This window comes from Argentina silus (genome assembly GCF_951799395.1).
Source record: "Argentina silus genome assembly, chromosome: 3".
NCBI lineage: Eukaryota > Metazoa > Chordata > Actinopteri > Argentiniformes > Argentinidae > Argentina > Argentina silus.
This window is the reverse complement of record NC_139657.1, coordinates 651,116-667,324: the sequence shown is the minus strand read 5'-3', so window position 1 is coordinate 667,324 and position 16,209 is coordinate 651,116. Positions and strand designations below refer to the sequence as shown.

Sequence of the window (16,209 nt, the reverse complement as noted above, 5' to 3'; positions counted from 1 at the left end):
GTTTACTTTTTCTGCCTGTTGTGGCCACGACTCTCAGACACACATTGGGGAGTTGTTTGGGTGCTTAGACTTTCCAGATGAATATGTGCAAGATATGAAACTGGCCGATGACATCATTATAGAGAGAAACATTTGAACAGTCAAGACATGGGTGTGTGAATCCTCTCCAAGCTGATTTTATTTGTTTTAAATGAACTACAATTCCAGAAGGAAGATTCAATGATAGACTGTAGTATGTTCACAAAAACATCCCTGCTATGAATGCTGGGAGTTGGAGTCCCCCCCCCCCCCCCATAGTTTCCTCAGGGAAGCCCTTGTCCCCAAAGAACACAACCTCTCACATATCAACTTCCCAGTTACGCAAGGCCTTCTCCATTACCTGCTTCACTAAGCAAACGTGTGTGGCTGACCTAGACCAATCACTCACCAGGACAGGCTGAGCTGGGCCAATCACTCACCAGGACTGGCTGACCTAGACCAATCACTCACCAGGACAGGCTGAGCTCAACCAATCATACACTCAAACACCCCTGTGGAGGAGGGACATGTCAACAGTATCCAAATTATCTAGGTCTGGTCCTGTCCTTAGACAACCTCTGTCTCCTCTTCACTATGGACTGTAGACTTCCATACAGACTGTAGACTTCCTTACAGACTGTAGACTTCCTTACAGACTGTAGACTTCCATACAGACTGTAGACTTCCATACAGACTGTAGACTTCCTTACAGACTGTAGACTTCCTTACAGACTGTAGACTTCCATACAGACTGTAGACTTCCTTACAGACTGTAGACTTCCTTACAGACTGTAGACAGGGGAGGCTGGTGGAGGTAGGCATCAGAGGACAGGCTCATTGCAATGCAATTCCTCGGGGTGAGGAATGTGTTTGATACCGTTCCCACCCTGGCCCTGCTCAGAATGAAACTGGAGATCCTCTTCTCTCTTCCTCTCTCTTCCTCTCTCCTGTTGCAGTAAGTAATAATATTCAACCATTTTGGGAAATATGAGTCAGGGCTGATAAATGATTCAGTACTTTGCAGATGTGTTTGTAATGCCATGCTTATGACAAGATAAGTAGTCCAGTGAACGTTCTTCTCCTCAGAAGGTCGACCGGTTCGACTCTGCTGCACAACGTTAGTGATGATATAAGACATAAACGATCCTCTTAGTCTAAAGCACAGGAGGCTGGTGGAGGTAGAAATCGGTTTTCTACCTCCACCAGCCTCTCCTGGTGGTCATTCCCCATCCCCAGCCTCCCCTGATCCAAAGAGAATAAGATCTCTTTGGTCAGCGAGACAAGCAACAGGGAAGGGGCTCATAACTCCCTCCCTTTCTCCCTCCCTCCCTCCTTCCTTCCCCCTCTCCCCTGTACATGGCAAGAAAAAGAAAAAAGCATTGTTCTGTCCAGGAAGGAATGTTCAAAATCCATCAACATTCCGCAACAGTTCAACATTCTCAGGGGGTTCAGCTTTCTCCCTCTGCAACTCCTCCCAAGCCTCTCTCTCACCCCCCCCCCCCCTCTCCCTCTGCAACTCCTCCCAATCCTCTCTCTCACCCCCCCCCCCTCTCCCTCTGCAACTCCTCCCCCCTCCCAATCCTCTCTCTCGCCCTCCCCCCTCCCAAGCCCCTCTCTCTCCCCCTCCTCCCCCTCTCTCTCTCTCCTTCTCACTCCCCCTCTTTCTCCCTCACTCTCACCCTCTCTCTCACCCTCCTCCCCCTTTCTCTCTCTAGGCTGCTGCTGCTTGGACAATACTTACATAACCAGTCTGTAATCCCTGACTAGCCCCCCCCCCCCCCCCTCCTGTACTTGCTCTGTCTCCCACTGCTACTAGATCCTATAGTCTGTTAGCTCAGTCACTAGATCCTATAGTCTGCTAGTCACTAGATCCTATAGTCTGTTAGCTCAGTCACTAGATCCTATAGTCTGTTAGCTCAGTCACTAGATCCTATAGTCTGTTAGCTCAGTCACTAGATCCTATAGTCTGTTAGCTCAGTCACTAGGGGGGAAACCCTTGCAGATTACCACAGAGGAAGTCATACATACCCTTAATCTGGCACAAGGAACATTTATGAACATATTTCTTTGTTTCAGAGATAACATCCTGGCAGTTGAAATAGACAGGAAGCACACTGATTAATAACAGTGGAGGTCTTTGATAGGGTCGTGATCTGAAGTGCACACATATGAAAGAGATCCTTATGGTGACGTTCCAAAGCTTCAGTGTTCTCAGACGTCGTTGTGTGGGGCTGCAGGGAAGGCGGGCGGAGTGAGCCGTTTAGTGACAGTAGATGAAATTGGATCCAGAAAGAAACATGACATTGCTATGAAGGCAATCGTGTGTGTACACGTATGTGTGCATGCACACAGCTTGATGCAATAGTATGCCAGGGAGCACATGGCCGGCAGATAAAGGTATCACCATTTCACTAATCCTAGACAGGTCCCTGGATGATGAATTATTCAGAAGGAGACAGTAAAAGATAGACTGGAGATGGTAGCTTTAAGTGCCAGAACTGCATTAATTACACAGTCAATTAAGGACATTGTTTACACATCCCGCGGTAGGTGGATATTCCTTACATTGGGACACGGACCAGGAGGGGTTTTGACCAAATAATAACTGTCCCTTATGATCAGTGTGAAATGTTAACGTTTATTTGTTTTACAAACAGGTGCCAGTAGACCTTCAACTTGCGCATTCACGCAAAGCGCGCTCCTTTTGATTCGAGCGCGCCCCCGGGAGAGACTATTCCATCCGCTGTGCGCGTCTCCGAGACCGGTGAGTGCTCGCTAGCAGCCTTGGTCGCCAGGCGCCTCGTCTCCCGGAGTACGCGGCGAATGTGGAGCTGTTGCTAACGAGTGAAGGACGATACAATTGGAGCGGGATCCCTTGTGGATTACTTCGCGAAAGACAGCTAGCTGCCCTATTGCAACGGATATTTCATCCAAGGTGGGGCTTTTGTCGTGGGACGTAAAACCGTTTGGATTTATGACTTGAATGTGTTCGAAAAAAACAACACAGGTTCAGACGGGCATTAGCCCGCTAGCTGCGTTAGCGCATTAGCTAACGTTAGCTAGCCACCGATTTGGGCTAGGCTACAGTAAGTAGCTGCTGTAGTTAGGTGAGTGGTAACGCTGGTGACGGTAGCTGGCCATCTTTAGCTGTCTATTGAGCTGGAAGGTTGTCTGCTGGCGGTGATATCACAGGTGCCTGCGGTCGTTTTAGCAGTGTGGCCAGTTAGCGGTGTGGCTGGCTATGATACGTGAATCACGCCGTGTTTACGGCAGCCGAGGCCTTGTCGCTAGGCTACGCCGTCGCCGTCGCGTCGGTGCTGCTAACCGTAATTCCGACCCAGCTAGCCTAGCCTGCTAGCCACCCTCTGCGCCTAGGCCTCACCGCTGCTATCGAAGTTACTCATCTTTACGGGGCCGAATGAGTTGTTCCATGTCATTCCGTTGAGTTTGGTAGGTATCTTACTGCATTGCATTCATCACGTAGCCTAGCTACGTTTGACAGTTCGTGTGTGTGAGGACAAAGTGGATTCGCCTTGGACAGCGTTAGCTAGCTAGCTTGCTAGCCGTCGTGAACGGCGCTTCATTGATTTGTTTACATTGTAGTTTACTACGGCGATGATGACACCTCTGTAGTCTGCAGGCGTCTTACTGGCAGCTGTGGACGTTGGAATTGTACGGCCGGTAATATGCACCTATTGTCTCAGTATTGACTCCTAAAAGACTAGCTATAGCTACCCAGAGTGGCAATACTTCACACCTAAACACTACAGTCATTCTGCACCGCATCCGTCTAAGGTTTATTTCATCTAGCCGGATAGCATCCTCCTTTATGCACTTCTACCCGGCCCAGGACTCTCTCTCTCTGTGTGTGTGTGTGTGTGTGTGTGTGTGTGTGTGTGTAGCGACAGCCGCGACGTTGTGGAACTGTTGACTGTATCTTGAGATGTGAGCCCCGGGTCTGACCTGGTATCTAGTCAGCGAGGACCATGGCCACCGTGTCCACAATCACTGCAGCAGAGGTGTGTGTGTGTGAGAGAGAGAGAGACTGACTGGTTCAGGGGTGTTACAGCCTGGTCATTGTCTTGTTGGCAGCTCCAGCACCACATGCCATGTGAATGGGAGCCGGTATCTAACCAGCCACCAGTTAGAGACAGCTGTTTCTGTGAGCAGTGGGAGGCAGCCCCTGACGGGTGACTCAGTGGTCTCTCCCTCTCTCTCTCTCCCTCCCTCCCTCTCTCAGGCTGTGAGGTAATTCTAGATCTCTTACAAATACTCGAGGGAGTCTAGCCGGTTTTCCCTGCACCTCACCCCCGGGTCTCTGTGTCTCTCTCTCTCTCCTTCACTCTCTCGCTCGTTCTCTCCTCCTCCCCGCCTGTCTCCTTCTCTCTGTACCTCAGCCTCTATCCCTCTCCCCTGCAGCACAGGAATGCTTCCTGGACAGTCACTCACAGTAATGAACATGATACTAGATGTGGTGTGTGTGTGTGTGTGTGGAGGCTGGTGGAGGTAGAAATCGGAGGATGGGCTCATTGTAAAGCATGGAACAGAATTAGGAATGGTACACATGTTTGATACCATTCCCTATTCCATTCCATGCATTACATCGAGCCCATCCTCCAATTTCTACATCCACCAGCCTCCGTGTGTGTGTGTGTTGGAGCAGGTGGGTGGTTCTGCCTTCAAATTCCAACCCCTAATGATCATTCTCCATGGCAACACATGGTATTGCTGATAGTATCTATGTTCTATAGATCTGTGTTATCCTGCCCCGCCCCCCCTGAGTGTAGTGTGTTTGTGGAGTTGAGGGGTCACAGTGGCTGTGGAAGGTAGTGGCTTCCTCTGGAGAGATTTGGCATGATCTATCTCATCACTCATACCTTTCTATCCTCCCTGTTCTGCGGGGTCTCACACCTTTGATTCTGTCTTCCCACGTCTTCCCCCACGCACCAGGAATTACCCTGACCCCAAGACTTGTGTTTCTAGGGGCTGGCATGCTAGTTCAGGTTTAGCCTAGTTCATCATCGTCATCATAATAATAATCTAACTTTTAAGACCTTGCTAAAAGCCCACTTGTTCAGCCAGGTGTTTAATGTACAGGGCTGTATATTTGACATGTTCTGTGATTGACCTCTGAGTGCGTGAGAAAGCGCTGTACACATGTAATATTATTATTAGGATTATTGTTATTGTATGGCTTGTATTGTCCTAAGACCCAGAGAGGCTTGAAGAGAACCTGGGCAGCAGCTTTCCTGCTCTGTCGATTAGACAGGTGTCGTGTTTGTGTTCAGGCAGCAGCAGCTTTGCTGCACTGTCGCGTGTGTGTGTGTGTGTGTGTGTGTGTTCGGGTAGCAGCCTGCTTTCCTGCTCTGTCACTTACACAGGTGTTGTGTTTGTGTTCAGGCCCCTCGGCCAGGTTGTTGCTGGGGTTTCTCCAGTGTTGAGAGGAGGTGTGTTGGTCTGTTACGCCAGGGAGGGGGGGAGGGGAGGGGGGAGGGAGGACTGCTGCTCTGTAGGGTCAGTGCATTTCTCTCTGTTGTTGTCCTTCATCTGTTTACATGCAGGTGTGTTTCCATGGAGGCGGTCAGGTGAACGTAGGCCTCTCTGTTCTCTGATCAGACTGCTGTCTGCCTGCCTGTCTGCGTGTGTGTGTGTGTGTTGTTGTTGTCAGAGCTTGACCCATGTTATATTTCCAGTGTCGGCCCTGTTTTGCATCGTGTGTGTGTGTGTGTGTGTGCGTGCTCCAGGGCAGCAGGTGTCCCCAGCCCCAGTTAATGTGACGACAGCATCATTAACAGAGACATGCATCCCCGCCCCCTTCTACGACCCCTGGCCTTGGCTTCAGGCCAACGCCATCAGAATGAGGGGGGGGGAGGGGTCAGAATGGGGGGGAGGGGGTCAGAATGAGGGGGAGGTGCTATTGAGGGTTCTTTTCATCGCGTTCTCTCCTCTCTTTCTCTACTAGAATACACTCCTCCCTCTCTCTCTCTCTCTCCCCCCTCTCTCCTCTCTCTCTCTCCCCCCCCTCTCTCTCTCTCTCCCCCCCTCTCTCTCTCTCTCTCCTCTCTCTCTCTCTCTCTCCTCTCTCTCTCTCTCCCCCCTCTCTCTCTCTCTCTCCCCCCCCTCTCTAACCCTCCCTCTCTCTCTCTCCCCCCTCTCTCTCTCTCTCCCCCCTCTCTCTCTCCTCTCTCTCTCTCTCCCCCCTCTCTCTCTCTCTCCCCCCTCTCTCTCTCCTCTCTCTCTCTCTCCCCCTCTCTCTCTCTCTCCCCCCTCTCTCTCTCTCCCCCCCCCCCCCTCTCTCCCCCCTCTCTCTCTAACCCTCCCTCTCTCTCTAACCCTCCCTCTCTCTCTAACCCTCCTCTCTCTCTCTCTAGTAGAATACACTCAGCGGTGCAGCCTACAGAGGCTGGGAACGCGGCTCTTCTACTGGCCGTGTGAACGTGGCTCTTCTATTGGCCGTGTGAACGTGGCTCTTCTATTGGCCGTGTGAACGCGGCTCCTCTATTGGCCGTGTGAACGTGGCTCTTCTATTGGCCGTGTGAACGCGGCTCCTCTATTGGCCGTGTGAACGCGGCTCCTCTATTGGCCGTGTGAACGTGGCTCCTCTATTGGCTGTTGATAGTGTGATTAGTGTGGTCATCGTGGAGGCCTGGGCAGCAGCCAGCCACAGATGGCCTGTTGTTACTACTCCTCTCTAACCATAATCACTCCCCAGAGGAGGAGCGGGCTGGGGGGGGTCATTACGGCTGCTGGGGGTTATTACTGGGGGGGAGGTCATTACGGCTGCTGGGGGTCATTACGGCTGCTGGGGGTTATTACTGGGGGGGGGGGGGGTCATTACGGCTGCTGGGGGTTATTACTGGGGGTGGGGGGAGTTTGCATCAGTGAAGTTGTTGAAATTACTGTGTGTGTGTTTGTCAGTGAACTTGTTTAAAGTGTGTGTTGTGTGAGTATCTCCACAGCTACAGTGTAATGAGGAGCTGCAGGTCTAGTAGTGGTGGCATCTTCTGCCTTTAGCTCCCCAGGCTAACAGCTGGGCGTGGTCCTGGTCCAACCCCCTCTGCTACAGCAGGGGAAAGACTGGGAGAGGTTTCAAACCTGGTATTTAGTCACAACCTTCAGTAAAAACGTCATGATGTTAAATGAGAGTCGGTCTCTGATGATCCTGAGGAGAACCCTGACATGGCTGGTGTCTCTCTCTCCACCACTCTCTCTCTCTCTCCACCTCTCTCTCTTCACCTCTCTCTCTCTCTCTTCACCTCTCTCTCTCTCTCCTGGTTCTCTCTCTCAGATGTGCTGTCTGTGAGGGGGGGGGGCTGTGGACTCTGGTGGGGCTGTTCTCTCCTTCTCTCTCTCCAGAGTTTTTGTCTCTGGTCCTCATGCTGCTGAGAGGAGGGAAACAGGCAGGGTCGCCTCTAAACAGACACGCTGCAGAGGACAACTCTCCTCTATAAACATTCTGTTGAATTCGGTTGGGGGGGGGGGGGGGGGGTCATTTTTAAGAGTGAAAACAAGCCTTTAACTTCCGTCCTCTGCAGCCTGACCAAGAGAGGGGGAGAGGGAGAGGGAGGGAGAGGGGAAGAGGAGAGAGGGAGGTGTCTGCTAGGCTGTGTAATGTGAGAAGGGCTGGGCCCCATGGGGGAGGGGGTGGGAGAGAGAGAGAGAGAACAGGAGTCAGGGTGAGAGCGTGTGAGAGAGCATGCTCCTTACAGTGTGACATTGGACCCCCCAGCCCCGGGAGGGAGGGCCGAGGGTGACTCTGGAGAGGAGAGGGACTTTAACTAACTCTGGTTTGTCTGTCTGTCTGCCTGCCTGCCAGAGCCGGTCCTTGTCTTCTCTGACAGCTTTCACAGGGAGAAACACACCACCTCCTCTTTCCCTCCCTCTCTCCCGGAGCGGCTGGCTGAGCTGTCTGCCTGCCTGTGCTCCCTCCCTCTCGGTTGGTTGAGTGGTCTGCCCGTGCTGGTGGATGCCTTGCTGGATCTCCTTGTGTAACATTCTTGGATTACAGCAACAACCACAAACCAGAGTTCTGATCTCTATTTTGGCTCCCTTTCCCTCCCCCCCCCTTGTCCTTTTCCTGGGCTGCACTCTAAAGCAGATTTTTGGCTCTTAAAAATCCGGCCTCCTGCTATCTAGCTACTGTGTGTGTGTGTGTGTGTGTGTGTGTGTGTGTGTGTGTGTGTGTGTGTTGGCTCTGAGGGGTGTATGTCAGTGTACAGATGAGGGGCTAGGGGAGGAGAGAGAGAGAGACCGGGGAAGAGGAGGAGAGAGAGAGAGAGAGGAGTGGCCCAGCCCTCCAGTGTTTTGGGCCTGTTTGGTTTCTATGGAAAAACCGCAGTGAAGAGTTTTCCTCTCCTCTTTTCCTCTCCTCCTCTGGCTGCTCATGTTGTCGAGAGCTGGTCTGCAGCACGGCCACACACACACACACACACACACACAAACAATCTGAAGGTAACAGTCCTGGACACACACACACACACACACAAACAATCTGAAGGTAACAGTCCTGGACACACACACACACAACCTAAAGGTAACAGTCCTGGACACACACATACACACACAACCTAAAGGTAACAGTCCTGGACGCACGCACGCAATGCCGGTAACAGTAGACATACACACACACACACACTCCCAGCTCCTGAGTGCTCGACTCCATGGGAAGCAGAATGGAAGGTGTAGTTCTGCTCCCTCCATGACCAGGTTCATTACAACGCTCCCTCTCCTCTCCTCTCCTCTCCTCTCCTCTCCTCTCCTCTCCTCTCCTCTCCTCTGTCCTGGTTTGACTCTGTTCACTGCACCGCAAGAGACTACTGCACATCAGAGGTGTGTGTGTGTGCGTGTGTATGAGAGAGGGGGCGGGGCGTGCGGGGGGGGGGGGGGGGGTGTTAGGAGTGCAGAACAAAGAATGGTATGTTGTTTGGGTTCAGAAGCTTTTGTTTTCCAGTCTTCTGTTTACTGAACGAGTGTCCTGGTGGCCAGCTCTCCTCTCTCTCTCTCTCTTTCTCCTCTGTCTCCTCTCTCTCTCTCTCTCTCCTCTCTCTCCTCTCTCTCTCTCTCTCTCTCTCTCTGTCTGTTGTTTAGACAACATTGGATATCATTGTGTTTTATTGGACTGCTTTAACATCATCTGTGTGTTTGTCTTTCTTGCACTGCAGCAGCTGTGTGGGTGTTTGTTTGTGTCCCCTGCAGGTGTGTGTGTGTGTGATGCGTGAGGGGGGCCAGGGCAGGCTCGGACTCGTGTCCCTCCCCTGGGCTAGGCTGTCTCTCTGCTGCCTGTGTATGCTGGGTCTCCAGCCTGATCAGCACCAGGGGGAGGCTCGCTGTGATGCATGGGTGGGATCATTACATGGCTGCTTTACAATGAGCCCGTCCTCCCATGGCCGCCTCCACTAAGCCTGATGTTCAGGATAGCTTTGTGGTGGTTCTTCAGGCTAGCTGTCCTCTGGTTTGTGGTGGTTCTTCAGGCTTGCTCTAGGTTTGGGGGTGAGGGGCTGCTTGACTTTCTGCTAGACCTGTCTGGATAGTACTAGTGCTAGTTTTTCAGAGACAAACCAAACCTGAGTCTTGGACATGGTGTTGGACTCCTGGTTCATGTCCAGCTGAGCTTACCACCAGTAACCTAGCAAGTGGCCACCAGTAGGCTAGCCAATGAGACTGGATATCAGTAGCCTAGCCCTCCAGCCTGTGGCGGTGTGTAACTGTCTGTGTAGCCAACAGCGGTTAGAGTGGCTGCCCAGAGGAGAACAGCAGGTTGACACGCGGTCCTGAACGTAGCCGTGAGCCTCCAGACTAGTGGTGTCATTGATGTGTGTTTCTATGACGATGCCTCTTAGTCTGAATAGTTTTGTACCCCACTGGTTCTCTCTCTCTCTCTCCTCTAACCTTTGTCTTGTCTCTTCCGTTTCAGAGGTCCCCACATTTCAAGAGCAGAAGAAAGCCTTATTTGGGAATCTTATGGACGAAGGCAAGTATACCTTTCTCCCTTCTCTCTCCCTCTCTGTCTTTCTATCTCTCTCCCTCTCCCTTCTCTCTCTCCCTCTCCCTTCTCTCTCTCCCTCTTCCTTCTCTCTCTCCCTCTCTAAGGTTTTGGGGTTGGTTTGGAAAGGCCAGTTGGCAGAGCCAAAATTGCAAATATTTGGCAGTGCGACCTGGGATTTGGGAGCAGAAGTGCGACTGCGACCATCATCAGAAACGTACATGCAGCAGCGTTACTAAAGGCCTTCTCCGACATGAACCTCCACCTCCTTGTCAAACTAACTATTTCTTCCCGGTCGCCCACACAGTATTGCTTTTTGTTTGATGTTTTGCTCAACTTCTCATCCCCGACAAACTGTCACCGGCAGCCGCGACGTTTGTGAACCAATCACAATACAGCGTTTATGTCTGAACTCCACAACGCGTCCATGTAAAACACCCATAAGCTGAATGGTAAAGGAGAAAAAAAATACAGTGTTTGAGAGGTGATGATGTGTCCAGGCGTCCAATCAAGTGAGTGCGGGTTTCCATGGATCCAGAAGTGCATGGTGGATAACCAATCACACAGCCTGTAGGGCCACACGCATTTACACTGTCTCATTATCAGACCACCAGAATTGGATTAAATCCACTTTGCTTCTCATCATAAAGCCGTCATCTACTACTCCTGTCTGTAACTCAAACGGCAGGCCTATAGATCTACTACTCCTGTCTGTAGTGTTGTTAACTAGGCTGAGAGGCTGGCTGAGAGGCTGAGGGGTTAGGAGGCTGGCTGGGAGGGAGGCTGGGAGGCTGGTTGAGAGGGAGGCTGGTTGAGAGGGAGGCTGGTTGAGAGGGAGGCTGGTTGAGAGGGAGGCTGGTTGAGTCTATAAATAGAGGGACCGCCTCACTGACACCTCCAACACCCCTACATCACCTACAACACCCCTACATCACCTCCAACACCCCTACATCACCTACAACACCCCTACATCACCTACAACACCCCTACATCACCTACAACACACCTACAACACCCCAACATCACCTACATCACCTACAACACCCCTACATCACCTACAACACCCCTACAACACCCCAACATCACCTACATCACCCCTACAACACCTACAACACCTACAACACCCCTACATCACCTACAACACCCCTACAACACCTACATCACCCCTACATCACACCTACAACACCCCTACATCACCTACAAGACCCTACAACACCTACATCACCCCTACATCACCTACAACACCTACATCACCCCTCCATCACCTACATCACACCTACATCATCTACAACACCCCTCACACTCAGCCCTGCTGATACTCCTCCTCCTCCTCATCACCCTGCTAATACTCCTCCTCCTCACCCCCCTCTCTCTGCTTCTCTCTCTCTCCCTCTTCCTTCTCTCCTGCTTTCTCTCTCTCCCCCCTCGTGTGTGTGTGTGTGTGTGTGTGTGTGTGTGTGTGTGTGTGTGTGTGTGTGTTATATAAAGCAGCAGTGCCAGTCTGTGGGTCACGTCGCACAGGGAGGGAACATCATCCCTCTCCTCTGCTCTGCTCCACCCCTCTCTTCTCCTCTCCTCTCCTCTCTTCTCCTCTCCTCTCCCCTCCTCAGGCTGTCCCACAAAGCCCTAACCCTTCTTCGCCACCACAGCCCGTTGCCCTGGCAACGCTGACAGGAAGCAGCAGCAAGGGCTCACAGACACACACTCACTCTCTCTCACACACACACACTCTCTCTCACACACACACACACACACTCTCACACACAGAATCATGTCCATCTGAGTTGACTTTATCGCCTGTCTGGATTTCTTTTTTATGCAGCCATGAAAATTTCTTCCTCCCCCTGGGCCCAAAATAGACGTGTGTGTGTGTGTGGACAGTCCTATCAGGCAGCAGTCTACACTTAGAGAGGTCCCAGCTCTCTAGTAGTGCTGCTGTAGGAGGGAGCAGACACACACACACACCTCCTGAGAGGCCCTAAGCCCTGACCAGATCACATCTCTCCCTCTGGGCCCTGACTAAACCCTGACCAGATCACATCTCTCCCTCTGGGCCCTGACTAAACCCTGACCAGATCACATCTCTCCCTCTGGGCCCTGACTAAACCCTGACCAGATCACATCCTTTCGTAGGCCGCTGGTCTCAGATCTGTATGTTCTGTAGCCAACTTCTGGTACAGTTGTTGCCGTGCCAACCAGGCTGTATGTTATGACAACAGTAACTCACCAACTACCAAAGAATTCTGGAACTCTCACCACCTAGAGTGCCAAGTGTTCTATGTGGTGTTTACCTAGCGACAACACTCTGATTGGCTACAAAATGAAGCATCATCATTGATGCATTCTTGGTGAATAAAGTCACCCTTGGCACTCTAGAATGTTGACTGTTTGGGCAACTTTATTCACCCTCGGCACTGAATGAGTTAATCAGAGAAGCACCGGCCTAGCTCTGGGAGCAGCTAGCTGGCCTGGCCATGAGGGAGATCTGGGCTCTCTAGGTGATGTCTGGATGTCTGTGTCATAGCTGGCCTCACTGCTGGACTGTTGATTGTTGCTACTCAGCCTCAGTCAGGTGTTCCTTGATCCCTGTCCGTGTGATCCACGTGTGTGTGTGTTCTTTCACTGTTTCTCTCTATCTTCTTTACCCCACTCCTCTCTATAACCCTCCACCTCTCATCTGTCTCTAACCCCTCTCCTCCTCCTCCTCCTCTCTCTCTCTCTCCTCCTCCTCTCCCAATCTAACTGGAATGACCTTTGACAGCGGTAGAACTAGATAGTGTTGTATGTGTCTGACCTCTCTGTCTCTCTCTCTCTGTGTCTCTCTGTGTCTCTCTCTCTCTCTGTGTAACAGAAATGAGTCGCCAGACCGCCCCCGCGCTGCCCACAGGAACCTCCAAGTGCGCCCCCTCCCAGCGCGTGCCCACCCTGTCAGGCACCACAGCCTCCAACAGCGACCTGGCCAGGTGACACATCTATCTTCGTGTCTGTCTGTGTGTCTGTGAGAGGACTCTCTCTTCTCCCTCTACATCTCTTCTATAATATTTACCTTCCACCTGTGTGTGTCTGTCCCCCCGCCCCCCTCCCCCAGCCTGTTCGAGTGCCCTGTGTGTTTCGACTACGTCCTGCCCCCCATCCTGCAGTGCCAGAGCGGCCACCTGGTGTGCAGCAACTGCCGGCCCAAGCTGACATGCTGCCCCACCTGCCGCGGCCCGCTGGGCTCCATCCGCAACCTGGCCATGGAGAAGGTGGCCAACTCGGTTCTGTTCCCCTGCAAGTACGCCTCGTCAGGCTGCGAGGTCACGCTGCCGCACACCGACAAGGCCGAGCACGAGGAGCTCTGCGAGTTCCGGCCGTACTCGTGCCCGTGCCCCGGCGCCAGCTGCAAGTGGCAGGGCTCGCTGGACGCCGTCATGCCCCACCTGATGCACCAGCACAAGTCCATCACCACCCTGCAGGGCGAGGACATCGTGTTCCTGGCCACGGACATCAACCTGCCCGGGGCGGTGGACTGGGTCATGATGCAGAGCTGCTTCGGGTTCCACTTCATGCTGGTGCTAGAGAAGCAGGAGAAGTACGACGGGCACCAGCAGTTCTTCGCCATCGTGCAGCTGATCGGCACGCGCAAGCAGGCCGAGAACTTCGCCTACCGCCTGGAGCTCAACGGCCACCGGCGACGGCTCACCTGGGAGGCCACGCCGCGGTCCATCCACGAGGGCATCGCCACGGCCATCATGAACAGCGACTGCCTGGTGTTTGATACGTCCATCGCTCAGCTGTTCGCTGAGAACGGCAACCTGGGCATCAACGTCACCATATCAATGTGCTGAGGAGAGACTAGGGCTGGCAGACTGACGCTCAGCTGCAACGCACACACACACACACACACACACACACGTACGTACGTATACCCACACACACACACAAACACATTTCAGACACACACACACACACTCTCTCTCCATGTCTTACTCTCTCTCTCTCCCTCTCTCTCACACACAGACACACACACACTTCAGACACTACAGGGGACATGGAGTTTTACTGGGGGGGGGGGGGGTTGTAGGGAGGGGGGGGGTGGTCTATCCCAGTGAGCTTGTCGTATGTATCCCATGGTGCATTGTGATTTAGAAGTCACTAACTGGCCAGAGCTTGACGCCTCCAGAGGAACTGTGACCCTGGGACTCTGTTTTCTGCTTCAGTACAACATTAGTTCTATCAGTATGTAGAAACCTCCTCTTTACTTTACTGAGAATATTATTAGAATAACCCAACCTGGCGCTGGGTGGAGCCAGAGCCCACCTGCTTACCTGGCCCTAAAGCCCACCTGGGCCGGATAACCTGCTTACCTGGCCCTAAAGCCCCCCTCTGGACACTCCCAACAGGGTGGACCCAGGAAGACGTCTGCAGCACAGGGAAGCCGGCAGAGGGAGGTGGGGGGGCTCGGGGCTAGAGACATGGGTGGACACTAGGAAGGGGGGGGGGGGGTTGGATGCAATTTGGGGGGGGGGGGGGGTGGTCAAACAAACAATGGCAAAATGTTCTGTTTTTATTTTTTTGGTCCTGTTTATTCTTTTATTTTTGGGGGAAGAAAAAGAAGTCGACAAGTTTCAGTTGAGTCAAAGTGAAACTAACTTTTTTTTTTTTTCTTTGAGTTCCATTTATTATTGTTAACGTTTTTTTTTTGTTTTTTTTTAAGTTTCTGTTGTCCTTGTCTGTTTTTTCTCCGTGGATGAGATGAGAAGGCTGTGCTGTCCAGACACACACTGGCCGAGACTGAGCTCGTCTGGACTTGTCTCAGCCTAAACCACTGAATATCTGACCAGGAACTGGGGACAATTTCTACAGTTATAATATTATTATTATTATTATTATTATTATTATTAAATGGAGATTGTTATCATAATTATCATTTTTGTAATGACTTTTAATGAATGAAAAAGGCTGTTGTAAGTAAGTAACCTTGTGGCTAATCTTTCAGTGTTTGTAGATAAAAAATTGTGTCGTTCGTTCTTTCGAAGACTTCAATGTTTTTTTTGTTTGTTTTTTTTCTTCTTTTTTGTAAGTTTGATTTTTCTTGTCGTTTGTCGGTCTGTCCTTTTCTGTTGTGAGGAGCAGCAAAGCCAAACATCTCTGTGGACTCACGCTGCTGTCGCTGCCCTCCATCTCTCCCTTTTATTTTGCTTTTGTTTTATTTTGTTGATTAAATAAATCTATCTTTTTCATACCTGGTGCCTTCGCTCCCTCGCTGTGTTCTCTGCGCCTCACCCTGCTGCTCCTGGTGGCCTGACGGTGTCTGTGTATCAATGTGGGGGAAGCGACGCTGAAATTGGATTTAACTAAGTTATGAATTACTTGACAAGGGAAGACGTTGAACTATACAAACACTTTATCAAACTGAAGCTACAAAGAAAAAGTAGCTCACTTCATCTTAACAACACCACAGTCAGTCAGCGACCAGCCCATGTGACAGGAAGTGTGTGACAAACATTAAAATCACAGAGAGAAAGAACAGGTGAGGAGGAGGAGGAGGAAGAACAGGTGAGGTGGAGGAGGAGGTAGAACAGGTGAGGTGGAGGAGGAGGAAGAACAGGTGAGGTGGAGGAGGAGGAAGAACAGGTGAGGAGGTGAGGTGGAGGAGGAGGTAGAACAGGAAGAACAGGTGAGGTGGAGGAGGAGGAAGAACAGGTGAGGAGGAGGAAGAACAGGTGAGGTGGAGGAGGAAGAACAGGTGAGGTGGAGGAGGAGGAAGAACAGGTGAGGAGGAGGAAGAACAGGTGAGGTGGAGGAAGGGACGGAAGATAAAGTAGGGAAGTTTGATGTTTGAATTGTTGTTGCATTCCTGTTTTCTTTTGAAAAAATGTAGTGAGTAGTGACCGCACTGCTACATGGCAAAAAAGTAATGAACTACTGGAAACACTACTAGGATTTGGATTTAGTTGAACTACTCAGTAAAATGTAGTTAAACTAACAGTGGATCTACTCTGCTGTGTCCAGTGCGAGTATAGCAGGCCAGTGCTTCTCAAACTGTTTCCTGCCAACGACTCCCAAATACGTGATTTACCCACCAAGTGAATTCATAGGTCTATTTTACACAAAGACCCACCGCCTAGCTAGTTGGTAGCCTAGCTTACTAGCCTGGTTTCAGTTGGTAGCCTAGCGTGCTAGCCTGGTTTCAGTTGGTAGCCTAGCTTACTAGCCTGGTTTCAGTT

At 51.5% G+C, this 16,209-nt stretch overlaps 1 protein-coding gene across 1 annotated transcript; it reads left to right on the top strand.

Moving 5' to 3' along the window:
• The first annotated feature begins 2,837 nt into the window (after window positions 1-2,837).
• Window positions 2,838-14,022, top strand: siah1 (siah E3 ubiquitin protein ligase 1). The gene is made up of 4 exons (XM_083666974.1): window positions 2,838-2,953; window positions 9,932-9,988; window positions 12,852-12,963; window positions 13,089-14,022. Exons 2-4 carry the CDS (start codon window positions 9,979-9,981, stop codon window positions 13,825-13,827), a joined length of 861 nt encoding a protein of 286 aa, XP_083523100.1. The 5' UTR covers window positions 2,838-2,953; window positions 9,932-9,978; the 3' UTR covers window positions 13,828-14,022.
• The last annotated feature ends 2,187 nt before the right edge of the window (window positions 14,023-16,209 follow it).